Source organism: Chelmon rostratus, chromosome 9 (assembly GCF_017976325.1).
Source record: "Chelmon rostratus isolate fCheRos1 chromosome 9, fCheRos1.pri, whole genome shotgun sequence".
NCBI classification, from domain to species: domain Eukaryota; kingdom Metazoa; phylum Chordata; class Actinopteri; order Chaetodontiformes; family Chaetodontidae; genus Chelmon; species Chelmon rostratus.
The window spans coordinates 2873878-2890975 of NC_055666.1; the positions used below are offsets into that span (position 1 = coordinate 2873878).

Consider the following 17098-nt stretch of genomic DNA (forward strand, 5'->3'; position numbering starts at 1 on the left):
CTCACTCACACTGACCAACAACAATATAAACAACTGACCCCAGATGACAAACGTCATGTTTAACTGAAAATCATTTTCAGGTTTCTACAATAAAGGAAAGATCAGCCAGAAAGGGACATTACATAACTGATAGTATGCTGCGTGTTTGATACTAGGTTTAAATATTACCTAAAACCAGTAGGTGGCAGTGTGGTCACAGAAAATGGCCTAATGAGTTGTCTTAGTGCAGAGTTGTGGCTGGCATGGAACAACTCATCAGTGCATGATGCACCTATGCCACACAGTTTATTAAAAGGCTGTACATGTGTCAGCTCCGACAGCCTGACTTAAAACCATCATCATCATCATTGTTATTATTATTATTATTATTATTATTATTATTATTATTATTTTATTATTTTATTTTTTTAGATAAACAGCAGCACAGGTAAGATGCACAGAATTAGTTGAATTTATTCTGGGTCCAACACATACTCAGTGTTAGCCTATATATTAGAAATCAAGTGCTTACTGTCGTCTCACATCGCTGAAAAAGTAAATAAATAAATAAATCCAAGCATGGCAGACAGGATGTCAAATCCCTTTGGGGAAATGCTAATTAGGGGCCGCTTATTTCATAGCAAACTCCGTTGAAAAATAGGAACAATTCATTTCAACAAAATAAAATTCCAATGGGCTTGTTAACATAAGTTTACACTCTATGATTACTATCACACCATTTCAGGAGCAACGCTTTAATTCAAAGCGTATATAATGTACAAAGAAGCATTTATAGGATCTTTTATAGGCTTTTAGAAATACTACCTAGTAATGTGTAAACACCATATATAAGTAGTTCATGATAACTGAAATAAAACGTGGTTCAGTGTAGCCTGCTGTTCACAGGTCAGTGAGACGACATTAAACCGTAAAGTTTTTGAACGTAGTCTGGCAGGACGCTGTCAGTGGTCAGGACTGAGCGAAGGCTGGTTTAGCAGCGGAGGCGGAGTTTTTCTGCCTTAAGTTAACGGAGTTCAGCAGATTTTCTCTGAGAAGGAGTCAACACTGAAAGTCTTCAAGGCAAAGTGGAGAAGAAAAAGGTAAGGTAAGCCATCTGATACGATAAAACGGGTACTGGTGTAGAAAACCTCACTTCTGACGCACTAAATCTTTGCAACAACTTCGCCAAACCTCGATTTTGTTTTTCTTTTTAACATTGTGCGTAAAAACGCTTGCTTGGCAAAAACAAGTGAGACGGATGTTTTTATCACGAGTTGTAGCCTCCTGTCCAACAGCTGCGGCCCCGGAGCAAAGGCTGATCAGCAGAGGACAACAATCCGACCGTCTTCATGTCCTGATGGAGGAATGCGTTGAAATGCAAAGTCACAGCTCACATTTGGTTCAATTTGTTTCGTGGTCTACCTCTTGGTGCATCGTGTAGGTACCAACATGTTTGCAAAAGTTCAACCTCTCCGCTTTTAGCTCAAGAGTTATTAGGCTGGTAAATTCACCAAAACATGAGTGGAGTTTGGTGCCGCCGCCTCTTCACGTTAAAGTTCAGTTGCATTTTCTGCGTATGTCAGCAGGTCACACAGTGCTGCTTCTGGTCTGTTTCAGTTCGTCCTCTATAGCTGCAGAGTCCCGTGTCCTGATGTCATTTCACTGTGGATGAAGAGGATGTCCCTTTACGGGGGGATTATTCTGATATTTGGATGTTTTCCTCAGCTGTAGGGAGGGGGGTCATTAAGGAGGACGCCTGCAGCTTCCATCTGACACCAGAGTGACATGAGGCGCTTTCTCAATAACATGCAAATGTAAAAAGGAGAAGTAAACTCAGATTGTCTAACGTGGAGAAATCTGCTATTACAGAGCTCAGGGTGGAAGATGGCAAAAACAGCTTCACTGTGGCTGTCACTGACTTGCATAAGCATGCAGATGTTCTAATATTTAGCTTTTTTGCTGAAGTGGCACAGCCAACCAGAAGTGTTTCCTGAATAACACACAAACATTTAGTAAGTTGCATTTTATGAGATAGCATAAAGAAACAGCTGACCTGTGTGTACAGCTCCTGACATGCCCCTGAACTGAAGTGCACACTTCCATTCTTCCCTCTGAGGTGAGCTGAGGTGGGACGTGGTCCACTCCTTTCGAAGAGCCCGCCATCATGGCTCGGTACCTGAGGTTTTTCACCGCTGTGGGCGACGAGCAGCCGGTCCAGTTGGAGGAGGAGGAGCTGCACCTGGAGAGCGAGGAGCTGAGTCCAGCCACCGGCCAGTTTCCAACCACGTTCACCTTCAGGGGGTCACTGCAAAGGCTCTATGGCTGCGAGCGCTTCCAGGTATGACTGTCTGGTCTTTTCAGTGCATCTGTTGGTGGAGCATCTTCAACGATACAAAAAATCCCCATCAGTCCAAGGTGACGTCGTCAAATAGCTTGTTTTGTCCAAAACCCAAAGACATTCAATTATTACAATTACAGTGATATAAAAAGCAAAGCAGAACATTGTCACATATGAGATACTGGAACCAGGAAATGTTTGGCACTTTAGCTTGTGTTAGCATTGCAAAAAAAGGATCAGAATGTATGCAGCAGAACCAGAGATGATATCTATTTTATTCTTCCTTGTCAAAATCTGGCACCTATACATTACCCACAATGCAACATGATCGTCTACAGTCTGGTTAGAGATTCAGGTGTGTCATGCTAGTGGCAGCTAATGCAGCCTGTAGCCACCAGCCTCAAGCAGACACGGGAGCGGACTACAGAGGTCACTCCAGTCTAAACTTTTAGTCTACAGACCCAACAGACGCTGACTCAAGTGACGTCACTTGAGGACATTTACCAGACTTCGCACAGCTCCCTGAATCCAGCCAATGCAGAGGCAGGTTTTTGTTTTTTCTAATCTTTTAAAACGAAAAAGAAAAATGTCGGCACAGCGGCTCAGTGCCTCACAGCGCAAGGGTCCTCAGGTTTCCTCCACCGTGTATCTTACATCGCTTCTCCTGTCAACGCTCCTAACCAGGACGCTGGTTTAGAGCTGGAGGTGGTCCTCAGGCACTGCACAGTGGCTGCCCGCTGCTCCTCCTCGATAGGTTCAAATGCAGAGAACAAATTTCAATACATATGATTGTACAGGACAAAAATTGAATCTTCTTCTTAAAGGCAGCTTGTTTCACACATGCAGTAGCACTCCATGGAAATGGACTTTAATGTGTAAGATCAATGCAATTCCTCTTGAAGCTCTTACAGAGTTTTTGAAACAGTTGCTGGAGGCCGTATGAAGACAGCCACCTTCTGATTGTCTTGCTTGCAGGTGTTGGTGGTGGGTTTGGTAATCTTGGATGCTTTCTTTGTTCTGGCGGAGCTGCTTATAGATCTGTCTGTTATCAAGTTGGAACATGGCCACATTGCTCCTGAGGTGAGACACAGATTTGTCCACTGACTCCAAGCAACCTTACAGTTATTATGAAGAGCCTTAAACGATATGCTTCACTGACACAGTGGTTTTTTTGCAGGTGTTTCACTACCTGAGCTTGGCTCTCCTCACGTTCTTCATGTTGGAGCTGGCTGGTAAACTGTACGCTTTCCGCTTGGAGTTCTTTGACCACAAGTTTGAGGTGTTTGATGGTTTGGTGGTGGTAATTTCCTTCGTGCTGGACATTGTCTTCATCTTTCATGAGGACGCCTTTGATGGGTTAGGTCTCCTCATCCTGTTGCGTCTCTGGAGGGTGGCCAGAATCATCAACGGTCAGTAACACTAAAAGCATGTGCCGGGTATCTGCAGCTCGTGGCTGTAGCCCTGCTGTTTGTCACTGTTCACCAGTTATATAATACTAAACATCTCATTACCTGCTGAATATAGCACACTTATAGGGGGCGCATGTTTACCAGATCGTTTTCTCATCACGTTTAATGCTAACTACTGCAGCTTTTTCTTGGCCCGGTTTACAACACATTTCTATTTCTGGCATTTCTCAAAAAAGATAAAATATTCTGACTCATAGTGATATAAAGGACTCCCCTCCTCTCACCCCACCATCTCACACCTTTTTCTGATTATGTACATTGACTTGATGTCATTTCCAAGGCTTTCCTTGAGTTTGCAGTGAAAACATGCATCTCAGAAAGGAAGAGCATGGAGATGACTGTCTGAATGTGTTGCAGGCATCCTGGTGTCAGTGAAGATTCGTGCACAGCAGAAGCTCCACAAGCTGAAGGAGAGCTATGACCACCTGGTTCGAAGAGTCACAGAGCTCCAGGAGCGCACTGATAAACTGGTGATTCCTCACAGCTTCTTCATGCTAAGTGTCATAACAAGACACCGAAGAAAAGAATGCTCATTCTTTGAGGTTTCTAATGCTCCACATAGGCGAGCAGAGATCAATATTATATGAAGGAATTTATCTACATGATGTCTTCAGGGCTATAGCTACAGCCGAGGATATTGAGGTCATTTGCACAGTGGCCCTGAGAGATCAACACACATTTAGAAAACACATCACAAAAACAGAAACCTGCTGTGAAAACAGAAAGCAACCAAATACACAATGCCTGCATAAAGATGATGGAGCAATATTAGAGCAGAAATACTGGCCAAGCATTGGAATGATCATCAGATAACCTCAGCTCGGCTTTTCAAAAAGTTACACATCACACATTGTCACATCTTTTGAGAGGGAATAGTTTTTTTACTTGAATGCTGCCTTAGTTTTGTATTTACTTGTTTCAGAAGACTTCCTTCCTCAAACAATCTCCCCCGGACAGGTTCTGCATAATGACTGTTCTTTGCACCAAACCTTTGGCTATCAGACACAAGTATTCCAATATTGGAAGAACCAGAACTGAGACAGAGATCCATCAGATTTGAGCACAGCTGAACTGACAGTGTGGTATTTAAACTTTGAATGAGGTCCAACAACAGACTGACTCTTCTCTCTGTCTGTGTGTTTTAGGAACAAGAGAACCAGAGACTTCAAGCCCTTCTGAAGAAGCACAGCATAGACTTCTAACTCGTCAAGCTAACTGTTGTGGAACTACTGTTCAGTGTCATTGATATCGTGTACCTTTCTGTACCATTTTTAATGTAATCTCTACATTTCATGGTAAACTTTCATTTTAGACCTGATTTCGGTATTCATATTGCAACCTCAATTCCAAAAACTTTGGGATGCCGTGTAAAACACAAATAAACAGGATGTGATCATTTGCTCACCCTTTTATACATCTACTCAATAGAAAACAAAGTACAAAGCCAATGTAATTCATGTTTCACCTCATCAACCTCATTGATTTGTGTAAATATCTGCTTATTCTGAATTTGATACAGCATCATCGTGATGCTGCTCCATGAAGCTGTCTAAGGCCATGACCTTAAAGGACCAGTGTGTGGAATTCAGTGGCCTCTAGTGCTGAGGTAGCAGATTACAGCCAACTGATTCCCTGCTCACCTCACCCTCCCCATGGTGGCCACTGTAAACATGAAAAACACAGGCCCTCTCTACAGCAGGGTTTGATTTGTCTGCTCTGGGCTGCTGTAGAAACATGGCAGGGTAACATGGCGGACTCCTTGGCTGAGGATCTGCTCCCTCTGTAGATAAGAAAAGCTCATTCTAATGTAACATAAAAACGATTCCTATTTTCAGGTGATTAATGAAAATATACTTATTATTAAAGAAATCATAAAAAAATATTCTATTTCTGCCAAGAGATCCCTGAAATCTTACGCACTGGCCCTTTAATTTGCTTGTAAATATCGAAAATTCCTCAGAGTGATGACTTGTACATAAAAATAAATTTACATCTGCTCAGTAACATTTAAAAGTACTGTATGTTGTGTAAAAAAATCAAGTTTAAACAAATAAAGTGATTTCATTTATTAAAAAAAACATTTGTTAAATAATCTTCTTACAAAAACTCTATATACAGTATTCACATAATATACAGACTGAGACCTGAGACCAGTGGTTTTTATAAATGCCTACACTGGTGAGAGGAACCCATACGGACTGTTCAGATGAAAGGGAAGAAGAAGTCAAAGGGTAGTTTGGTGTTGATGGTGGGCGTGGCTCTGTAACCAGGAAGAGCAGCAGCAGAAACTGGAATGAAGGCCACTGAGCTTGTGACTGGCAGGATGTTGCTGCTTCCAGATAACAGGGCCTGTGGGAGACCAGGACAGTCACAAGATCAGACTAAAACCTGCGTGTATCCAGACAGCAAAAATGAAACTGAAAATGCTTTTCTTACCAAATTGGTGATGTTGGTTTTTATTACTTCTTTGATGCTCACAATCTGAGCTTGGGGGTTAACCAGGGATCCATATTTAGTCCATTCAATTTCTAAATGAAGTGACATCGGGATGCTGCAGCTCTGTGCTTCCTGCAAATCACAAACATACTGCTGGACTGTGGCCTCACAACATAAAACACACTACTGAATGTGTCCTCGATTATGGAGATGTATAATATGGATTAACACTAGTTTAATAGTCTAAATAAGTAGCAGTGTATTTTTTGGCTAAATGGAATTTATCACTCAAGCGACATGTATGATTCCAGTGAATAGTGAGACAGTGAGAAACATGCTGTCTTCACTTAGAGACTGTTTTTCCAGAGGAGTCCAGAGGACTGATGGAGAGCTTCATCACATGAAGCAACAACAATCACCTGAAGCTCAATATCAGCAGAACCAGTGAGCTTCTGCTGGACTACAGTGCTTCAAATATGAATGTTGCTGTAAAGAAGTAAACTGTAAAACTTGGAAGCTTCACACACATCTGCAACCTGACAGCATTGATTATCTAAACCAGGCATGTTTGATTCCATAAAGGACTGTGTGGCTGCAGGTTTTCATTCCAACCAAGGAGGAGCACACCAGGCTGGAATCAAATAAATCAGCACGATGAATGAATGTGGACGCCCAAGATTAGTGTCACCAAAACAGCATCTGACCAAATGTGAAATATGGTCACAATCTGCATTCTGTTCCTGAGTTATGGTGTTGAACAACGACCAGAGAAGTGATAATGCAGAATATTCTGATGTTTTTTTTTTTGTTTATTTGTTTTTATTCACTTTACTGATCCCAAACTGGGAAATTATTCTCTACATTTCACCCATCACTGTAAGCACACACATGCACATGCAGTGAACACACAGGAGCAGTTGGCTGCCGCATCAGGCGCCCGGGAAGCATATGGGGGGGGGTTACGTGCCTTGCTCAAGGGCACATCAGCCGGCTAATGAGGGGGGGAGGGGATACTCCACCACTCCCAAGTTTCTCTGCCAGTCCGGTGGGGGGAATCGAACCGGCGACATAATGCCCCTATGTTACAGTGAAGCTGACCCTTGTTGGATATATACCTGGATAGATAGATACCTGTCGGTTATAAAATGTCATCACTTGATTATTTGATCCTTTGAAATTTTTGTGTGACATTTTGTTAATTAGTGTAATTAGTTTTTGAGTTAAGGCCAAAACTAGCTTTGTGTGGCCACAGTGACCTTTGACCACCACATTCTAATCAGTTCATCCTTGGAAGAAATACTATCAAGGCGTTCCTGAGATATCACGTTCACAAGAATGGGATGGAAAACCCGAAAACATAATGTCAATAAATATATATAGCAGAGCAATACACATAAATAATATATAAAATGTAAAAAGGAAAATGAAATGCATATAATACATAGATTCAATGCTAAAAGAGGAAATACAGAGAAAATTAAATATAAAATGATTTCTAAAAGGAAAACAACGTAGAAGCAAAAACAAATAAAGAAAACACATAAACTTAGCCCTAATGTCTGGACTTCAAATGCTTTTGGACTTCTTGACTTTGTCTCATTAATGCTACTGTCACACATACACCGTCACAAAATAAATGACTGAAATGTGACAGATATTTTATTGTGGACATGGAATACGTATTGGTCTTGCTGGCTCTGACCTGGCACACAGTTTTATTAGATTAAGAGTTTGACTGGAGCCCTTTCAAGACCTGAACTGTTTTCTGTTTTCAAACTGGACTCACCCCGGGATTGAAGTTGCTCTTGATTGGCACCCAGTCCAGTGGATGGTCTAACGGGGAGTTTCCAAAGGAAGCCACATACTGGGGGTAGTTTGGTCCTCTCAGAACATCCAGAAGCACTTGAAAGACCAGAGAGCAGTTGGTAGTGTCCTCCAGTCTGCAGGGAAAAGACAAGTCACATCAGTATTAAGCCATGAGGAAACCTGTACAGAGTAAGAAGATCTGTTGAGTGCAAGGATGTCCTGCCTTAATGTGCAGCCGGACACAGAGTCCAGACCGAACAGGACAGGACAGCGCTGATGTGGTCCCTGCAGACAGTCCTGGTCCTCAGCACTGTGGAGAAGAGACAGGGTGTCTCTGGGGTCGATGCTTCTGGCAATCCCAGTGAAGACAACTGTTAAGGAAAAATCCAGGGGCCTTGTAGATACCTTCTGTTTCTTATCAAACACTCGCAAAGTACCCATAACCCCTTAATACTGCTTTCCAAGGACATATCCATACTATCTATAGATCAGGGTGAGGGGAGGTGAGGGAAGTCCAACTTTAAGGCAAGTAAAAGATATTCTGCTGTTCTTGTTCCAGACACAAGAGGCAGTCCAACCACATAACCTGGATTTCCACTGTAGTGGATGGCCACCTCGTCCCCATCCTCCTGTTTAATACACAAAAGACAAAGCACGTAGAACTCTTTTGTAGATTACACTCCATGATAGATGTAAAATGTCTTGTTGAGACACTACCTGGACAAATGTGATATGAAACTCCTGTTCCAGGGGCAGCGCTGCTTCTCGGGCAAATCCAAGCATCAGAGACACCGTCACATTCACGATCTCACCAGCCGGGTTGTACTTAATCACACTGACAACCTAAGAAGACGAAAATGCTTAACTGGTCCAGCAGACAATGACTTATTTTATTTGCATTTCATTCTCAGTCCATAAGCTCAGCTATGCAGCATTGTTATTGTCATTTTTGTGTACTATGTCTACATTCTGCCTGACAAGAACAGACACTTGGGGGCAAATGGTAAATAATGCTCTATCAGATGAACTGGTTAAATGTACTGGCACCCTTAATCCAAAAATCTAGGTACAGTCATGAGTCGGAGTCTGGTGCACTCACCTTCAGCACCACGTTAGCACAGAGGGTGGGGTTGAGGAGAACGGGGTTGAGGTTTTCTCCACCACTGATCTGTAGCTCAGTCTGAGTCCCATCTATAGACTGCAGGACAACTGAAGCCACCTCCACAGGAAGAACCTCCAACAATGCCAGAAACCCCCCCATTAGTCGACCTCTCTTAACATTTAACCCAAACATTTTTCACACTCATCCTCTGCTTTGCACTTCACAGAGTGACAGTGTGGACATGGCGCGGGATAGCTCGGCCCAACACTTCTTCTCAGTCCAGACTAAAATATCTCTACTACTATTGGATGGATTGCCATAAAATTTCACATTCATGCCCCCCACAGAAAGAATTGTAATAACTTTGGTGAGCGCTTGACTTCATCTGGCACCATCACCTGGTCAAAAATGTAATATGTCCAGTTCTTTGGTTTATGACCAAATACCTGCAAGAAATCTGCCCTAACTGTACTTTGTGGTTAGTGTGTTTTACTTTTTACTTTAATTGCAGATCTCAAAAAAACAGACTTTTTTTATAGGTTAATTAAAGATTAACTTAAAACATTGAATTGTAGCAAAGTTAACTGATTGAAATAAAAGCAGACACATTGTAAAATGAATGGAATGGAAGGTAGGAAAATCACTCTTAACATACTGTCAGCATGATTTCATTTATAGTTTGCAGTAATGTAAAGCAAAAAAGCAGTGTGGTGTAACAGCTGAGCACTTCCTTCTTCTCAGGAACTGGACATACATTTTTGAGGGAAATTTCATTTTCCTGTCTTTGCATTGCAGCATTCAACCTCAACCATCTGTCTGTGCTAACTTATTTTTATTGTAACTATGTGGTAAGTTGAAAGCACGCATGTTTTTGGGGCCTGTGTATTCTTTGCGCAAAATGACCTTGCTAAACTTCCTGGTTAAGTGGGGGCTGTGATGGCATGTGAATGTTTTTGACACAACAACAAAAGGAGGTTTTATGGAGGTGTACCAATAAAGAGGCGGATCAGCGTCAAGTAGTGTATAACTCTACATCATGAGAGACAGTGTGGCTAATACACACATATGAAGCCATTATTTTGCATTACGCGCGTTTTAAGACATTTGTTATGAAGTTGTCCCATTCAACCTCGAATTCTATAAGTCTATCATTATGGCAACCACGCGACCACTTCTGTAAGTACACATAATGCATTGCAACTGTTGTTAAGAGACTAAGCAAAAATCAGCAGGGTGATTATTCTCATTAGTGATTAATCTGATCTGCTGTGTATTTGCAGATTAATTGTTCAAGTGATTTGAAATTTGATGGATGATGAAATTTATTTTTGAAAAGCCCATTACAATCTTTCAGAGCCACGTTGACATATTCAAATAACTGTTTATCCAGTGGTCCAAAATAAAAGATACTCATTTCTCAATCACACTAAACAAAGCAGAGCAAACCCTCACACTGAAGGAGCTGGAACCAGTGAATATTTGTCATCTTGGCTTGAGAAATTACTTGAACAATTAATCGATTACCAAAACCCTTGTCAACTACTTTTCTGTCCATCAACTAATGAACTGACTGATCATTTCAGTATTAAACAAACACAAAAAGCAGGCATACTTACTGCTGCATCTTCATTCTTCCCCTGTAGGATGGAAAAGATTTAGTTTAATTTCTTAACATCAACTCATTCTCTTTTGTAGAGTTTCACTTTGTTTTAAGAATTTCTGATACGGTTGCTCCTCCTGAACGCATGTACAAACATCCATGTTACTTTGTTTTCTTATCAAAAAAATACAAAAATAAATTGTGAAGGACAAGTACAACCAGAGGCACTTCCAGGTATCTGAAATATTAATGGTAAATGTCAACTTTTGGAACAGGTAGAGGAAACTGCCTGAAACAGATTCAGAAAGTAAAGTTGACAAAAGTGAACTCACCAAAAAGTAAATGACAACATATCAGTACTTCAGCTATTAAATACTGCATTTCCATGCAGTAAGGAAACTTGCAAAACCGATATGTACTGTGAATCTGGTGGAGTTCCCCTTTAATCACAGTATATCTCCCAAAGTGCATTAAACATTCCTCCCAAATATCTTGGAGAGTAAGAGTGTTTGAGGGTAGACATTGTGTTAAGGGAGCAGCAGTGCGTGGCACTCACAGCAAAGACCTGGATGTTGGTGTAGGTGTCCATGCTGAGGGCCAGCAGAGTGCTGCAGTCCTGCTCCAGGACCACATGCCGGGAACACCGACTGCTCTGATCCTTTAGGAACGCTGGGGAGACAGACAGGAAAAACTAAAACAACAAGATGCATAAAAAATGGAAAATACTAATGTTTTAAACTCTTTTTAGCATGAAATCAGAAAAAACAATGACATAAAACTTCCCTAAAATGTCTGACTATTCCTTTAACATATAACAAAAAAGCACTCTTAGCCACCTGTCAGAAAGAAATGTTAACTGATGCAGTTTAAAACATAATAGCAGATAATGAAGAACTAAGAGAACCGCACCACTCTCCTGAATGTCTGCTGTATAATCCAGACTTTACAATCAGCCTTCACTCTGTTTCACTGTTATTTGTGTTGCACTTTGAACCATGTCTGTTGGAGGCTGTGTGCATTATGACAGCAGTCATGTCTGAATTGTTGGAGACTGAGAAAAGGGGGTGATTTTGTTTCACTTCATTCATTCAGTCTGACACTCTGTTCAGCTATCAGATTTCTTTTGGGAAGAGGGGTTACTTTGCTTTGTTTTGTCATGACCAATCAGTACTGCAGCTATTGACATGTCAAATTTAAGAACTGTTATCTCTGTATGTTAACTTACAACATACATTTTGGTGGTGATTTTTAATTGATATTTTTCATGGCTGTAGGTAAGATGTTATGTTTTTCAAAAGTACGTAACTTTTGAAAAACATAATGACACATTTTTCCTATGACTGAAATGTTGAATTCATAAGAAATAAAACACAATGATGTGCAGTTAGCTCATTTAGTGGTAGATACCTGCAGGACTCTTGTCCACACAGTCAGCAGTGACACCTGGAGCTGGCAGCCAGAACACCCGTCTTTGTCCAGTCTCTCCTGCTGTCACCATCACATCCCCATACTGAACACATAAACCATCAGCAGAGATGAACATTGTTATTTCCTGATGATTCATCGGTTTGAGACAAACCGAAACAGGCAAACAGTTATAGTTACTCACCTGGTATCCAGACAAGGCCTGGAGCTCTGCAGTGGACACCTGACCACCATTCTCCTCTGAGCCGAAAATAAAGCTGGTAAATTGTTCAAAGAGCGAGTCAAAGTTGTTGTCAGTTGGGAGAGCAGGTGGTGGATGAGATAATCCATCAACACCTAAAACAGAACAAATAGTCAGCGACAGAGACAGACTTGGAGATGGAGAAAGAGGAATCACACAGTACTTTCTGACACGACTACATACTGACTGAGGTCTGTAACAGCCTACGAGGAAGTTCTCATACAATAACGCTCTCTATATTGTGTCAGTTCCTTTACATTCAGCATTAAGATTCATTTAAATCTACTAATTGACCAATTGGTATAGACTGAAGTCTTAACAAATGTTTTTTTCCTGTGGAATTTCTAATCCAAATGAGCACCATTAATGACTTACGATTCTGTGACTGAATGCAGAAAACATCATAATTGGTCTTCTTCTGGACAGATGACTGTAGCTCTGAGTAGCCATCTATTGTACTCCGTAAAGAGTAGGATGCTACATCTCGGTTGCACAGCTGCTTGTTGCCACTGCAAACCAAAAAGAAACAGCAGCCTGTTCATATACTGTATGTAGACAGAGGTTCCTTCAATGTGTAATCCTGTCAAAAAACATTGAATTGAAGAGTCCTGTTCATACTGATTTTAATGGAAACAGGAGGTTATTAAAGAGAAGCGTGGAGTGATTCATTTAATCAAGTTGCATTGTTTGAACTTGAGAGAACATGAAATCAGCTGTTTTCTTCTGTTTCTCTGCTATCTGCTGTTTCCTGCGTGTATACACTTTGTAGCTCTATGAATCATCTGCACTGAAATCTGAAATGTATGACAGACACAGTAGGCTTGGGACCAGATTTTCTAAGCAATTTTATTACTTCTTCAGTACAATTCAACTGTGGCCTACCAATAGCACAAGTGTTTGCTGTGTCTCAACTACTGAACTACAGTCACTGGAACCCGTTCCTGGTACCTTCTTTTGCCCCAGCTGAGAGACTCACCTGACAGTGTCCACTGAGCAGGAAGTGAACAGAGCCACCTCCTCAACACACTCCCTGTCACAGCAGCAGTTCATGTCACACACATCCTTGTGCTGGTCACAGGGACACAAGCTGTCAACTGATGACAGGCAAGCATGCGCGCGCGCACACACACACACGCACGCACACACACACACACACACACACACACAGAGAGAGAGAGAGAGAGAGAGAGAGAGAGAGAGTGAGCAGTGCTCAGGTTAGAGGGATATTCTTATTACAAAGCTCATTTATCGACCTACCTTTAACTTTCTTCATTTTGTTGAGAAAACAGAAATCGGACTTAACAAAGTCACCACACCTTCTTGGCTATCTGATACAGATATACCCTCCGTGTGGTTATATGCTGTATAATAAACGCTATGGCCATTATATATGCATTTAGCTGAGTGTACACAAGTTAGCTAATTGCTGATAAGCTAAGGTTAACTGACCCACTACAGCTGCTAGCCAACTACCACAATAGCTTCATAGAACATAGTGTAGACCTACGCTGGCTAGCTATGTCATAATGTATCAAGAACGGAGAATTTGTTTAACAGTTTAGTGCGACATAACAGCAGATGTTTACCGTTGGTGACAGGAGTGAGCAGGCTGCCGGAGACGGGCAGGGGCTCAGAGGACAGAGTCGGCTGGACGGGCTCCTCTGTGCTGATATAGCTCGGTGTTGGCGTTGTTGAATCAAACTCTGCAGGCTGAGTGTTTGTATAATTGTCCATAATGTTATATGTTGTGTTCTCGTAACCAAACACAGTCGTACTCAAGTTGTAGCTAGTTGTATTTTCTTTGGTAGTAACGGCATGAAACAAGAGAAATAAACTAAATAGGATTGAAGTGTAGCAGAACACAACAGCCGAGGCCGCCATCTTTGTTTAGTCGTTGCTATGGTTCTTCTTCTTCTTTTATCCAATTAACGGGTTACTGCCTTAAATGAAGCATTACTGCCACCTACTGTCCTACTGTCCGTCTTTCCAGGGAAGGACTATTTGTATTATCCTATTTGATGTTACAGAGAAATCACCACCACCATTATTGCCTGACTCACAGTACTTAAGACAAACGTGTTAACTATTGTATCCACGAATACTGCTAAATGTATTACCTGAAGATAACTGGTCACTGAACATGTGTCGTTTCTTGTAAATTCTTTGATTAGCATTAATAATATCACATTCCATGATTGTTAAAGATGGATTCGTTTACTGTTTTCTTAAATTGTGTTTTTCTATGGGAATATAAACTGAAAAGACATTGTCAGAGACTATAATAACCTCATAAAGACGTTATGGCGAACGTGTTAGCAGTTGTCTACACATGCAGACTGCTCTGGCTTTAGCTCAGATAAATGCTCTTTTTCACTCCTTGTTCTGAGTCGCTTTTGCATCTTAAGCTAAGATTGCTAAGGTTAAGAGCTCTCACAATGTTTGCAAACGGAATCAAAGGGTGACATCTTTAGTTAAAATTTCAGGTTGCAGTGTTGTGATTATCCACGAGGTGGCAGCACAGGACAGTGAAACAGAGGAACACTTCAGTGGCTTCCTCCTACTGTCCCTCCATCTACTAATGTACAGAGAGCAGAACAGTGATGTGATTATATCAGTTAACATTTTTACTGTTACTGAATATGCTGTTTTAAACTAATTATCCTATTATTGGTGTGCATGGAGCAAGGTTTGTTTAGGCTGTTTGACCTATGGAAGGAAAGTAGTTTCAACCAAGAGACCAACAAGCAAATGCAGACTAACTCATTATGTAACTGTTAATGTATTCTTTATACAGGATAATGTGGATAAAACATTTTACATTTAATTACTGAGTGATAATGAAAGTGAGCTGATGTAGGTGAATGGAGGAATAGGAGGAGTGTAACACTGAAAGAAATTATAAGTAAGTAAGCGATTAGGGAGTGAGGATAAAGAAGAGAGGATGACGGTAATGGGATCAGATCACTTGAATATAGATGAATTGCTTAGGAACTAACAGGAAGAATGTGAAGTAAAATGAGTGGCTAACAGGCTGCAGACAAATAGTAGATGTGTGCAGAGAGTGCTGAGGTGAGGCTCCAGGGTGAACTTCCACTATAGCTTCATAAGTCACACTGATTGGTGGGCTGATCCCATAAATAAATTGCATTTCATGTGTGCCAACCCTACAAAGACCTTAAGATCTAAACTAATGCATCATATTAAGTGTAGCTCAGCTGGTAAAACACAGGTGTCACGTTCCAAATTGTAATCTATCAATCTATAACGTAAGGAACTAGTGAAAAATTGTGATTCCAATTTCCCTGAGCCCAAGGTTATGTGTTCCAACCAGAATCTAATACCAAGATATTCAGCTCTCAAGCATATGAAACAAACAATATCAGCAAATCCTCACATTTGAGAAGGTGAAGCAACAGAATGACATGCACTTTCATTTGATAAATGGTTTAAATTTAACTGATCAGAAAACTGGCAAATATATTTCTGTAAAGTCAACAATTATCCTACCTGGGATTACTGTTGAGCTCAGTTTTAGACTGTAAATACTCGAGCAAACGTCTTAGCTCAGGTTCTTGGTTAAAGGCAGAATTTTCTATTTGTGGTTTTCAATATATGTAGATGATGTCAAACAGACCATCACAGACACTTTTCATGCAGTTTGTGTTAAAAAGCTGATCAGGACCAGCCACTGTACACCACTGTGAAACTGTGAGCACGCCGGCCGCATGACCAGTGTGAAAATGAAAGCAGCATTAATGCAATTTTTGGGGACATAAGCTGAAAACACAACACTGGCACATTCTCATGTTAGAAAATGTCTCAGACGTGCAAGCAGACAGCCCCATTTAAACATCCAGCAAACACAGCAATGCTGGCATTCACTTGGAGTCGTGGCTCTGCAGCTTGCCAAATGGAAACAGCTGCTAAATGCTCCACTGTGTTGACCAGCTAGTCTCTAACTGTGTCTGTCTGCTGTTTGCTGCTGAGCAGCTAGTGCACAGTGGCTTTGTAGAGCATTTTCACTGAGAATAGCCGCTGCTGGGAGGAGGTTAATGGGAGCCGAGACTACATGAAAACAATAAAACCTGTAAAAGTCTGTAAAGCCAAAACAATGAGCTGAAAGCCATTAAAACGCTCCACAGAGCTGACGGAAGCTGCAGAGCCAGTCATTATTCACTGTGGGTTTGTCACTGACATTGACCCCATTCATGTTACAAATTGTCATTTGATGCATTGTTACCATAAAACTACTGATAAATGCAGCTTTAAAGTCGGCAGAAATCAAAGTGTAGTTAGCCCAGGTTTTTAATGTACACAGCTCACCAAACCTGTACTGTTTTAATTTTTTTGTCCAAACACACACACATACACACACACACACACACACACACACTTAAAGGGCAGATATCATCCTTCAATTAAACAGAGTGACCTCAACAACAGAAGTCAAACGGGGTGCTTCACCTCTCCTCCTGATTCAACTGTGAACCTCTGACCTCTGGCCCCTCTTCTCCTCTCTCGTCATTTCATGGATCCTGGAAAAGTTAAACATGTTTCCTGTTACATTACACTGCTCTCTCTCTCCCTCTCTCTCGCCTCGTTCTCTCTCTCCCTGCTGTGTCTCCCACCCCTCACACTCATTAATTAATTCTCAGTGACCATTAAGGCGGCGTGGGCTGGACCTCTGATGAATATATTCAAT

The 17098-nt window shown here is 41.3% G+C and overlaps 2 protein-coding genes across 5 annotated transcripts; one reads left to right on the top strand and one right to left on the bottom strand.

Moving 5' to 3' along the window:
- Positions 1-1001: 1001 nt before the first annotated feature.
- Positions 1002-5858, top strand: hvcn1 (hydrogen voltage-gated channel 1). Of its 4 annotated transcripts, none has more exons than XM_041943937.1 (6): positions 1002-1084; positions 2096-2317; positions 3293-3397; positions 3495-3726; positions 4144-4256; positions 4932-5858. In XM_041943937.1, the coding sequence occupies exons 2-6, from the start codon at positions 2144-2146 to the stop codon at positions 4986-4988; spliced, it is 681 nt and encodes a 226-aa protein (XP_041799871.1). In that variant the 5' UTR covers positions 1002-1084; positions 2096-2143; the 3' UTR covers positions 4989-5858. The 4 variants fall into 4 exon arrangements, with proteins under 4 accessions (XP_041799871.1, XP_041799870.1, XP_041799872.1 ...); XM_041943936.1 differs by having other exon boundaries at positions 1002-1079; XM_041943938.1 differs by lacking the exon at positions 1002-1084 and adding an exon at positions 1091-1991.
- On the bottom strand, positions 5622-14277 carry tctn1 (tectonic family member 1). The gene is made up of 14 exons (XM_041943934.1): positions 13983-14277; positions 13373-13490; positions 12772-12905; positions 12340-12491; positions 12138-12240; positions 11287-11399; positions 10747-10767; positions 9128-9262; positions 8746-8871; positions 8569-8657; positions 8252-8389; positions 8009-8162; positions 6223-6354; positions 5622-6135 (listed from the first exon to the last, which is right to left on the bottom strand). Exons 1-14 carry the CDS (start codon positions 14275-14277, stop codon positions 5989-5991), a joined length of 1857 nt encoding a protein of 618 aa, XP_041799868.1. The 3' UTR covers positions 5622-5988.
- Positions 14278-17098: the final 2821 nt, after the last annotated feature.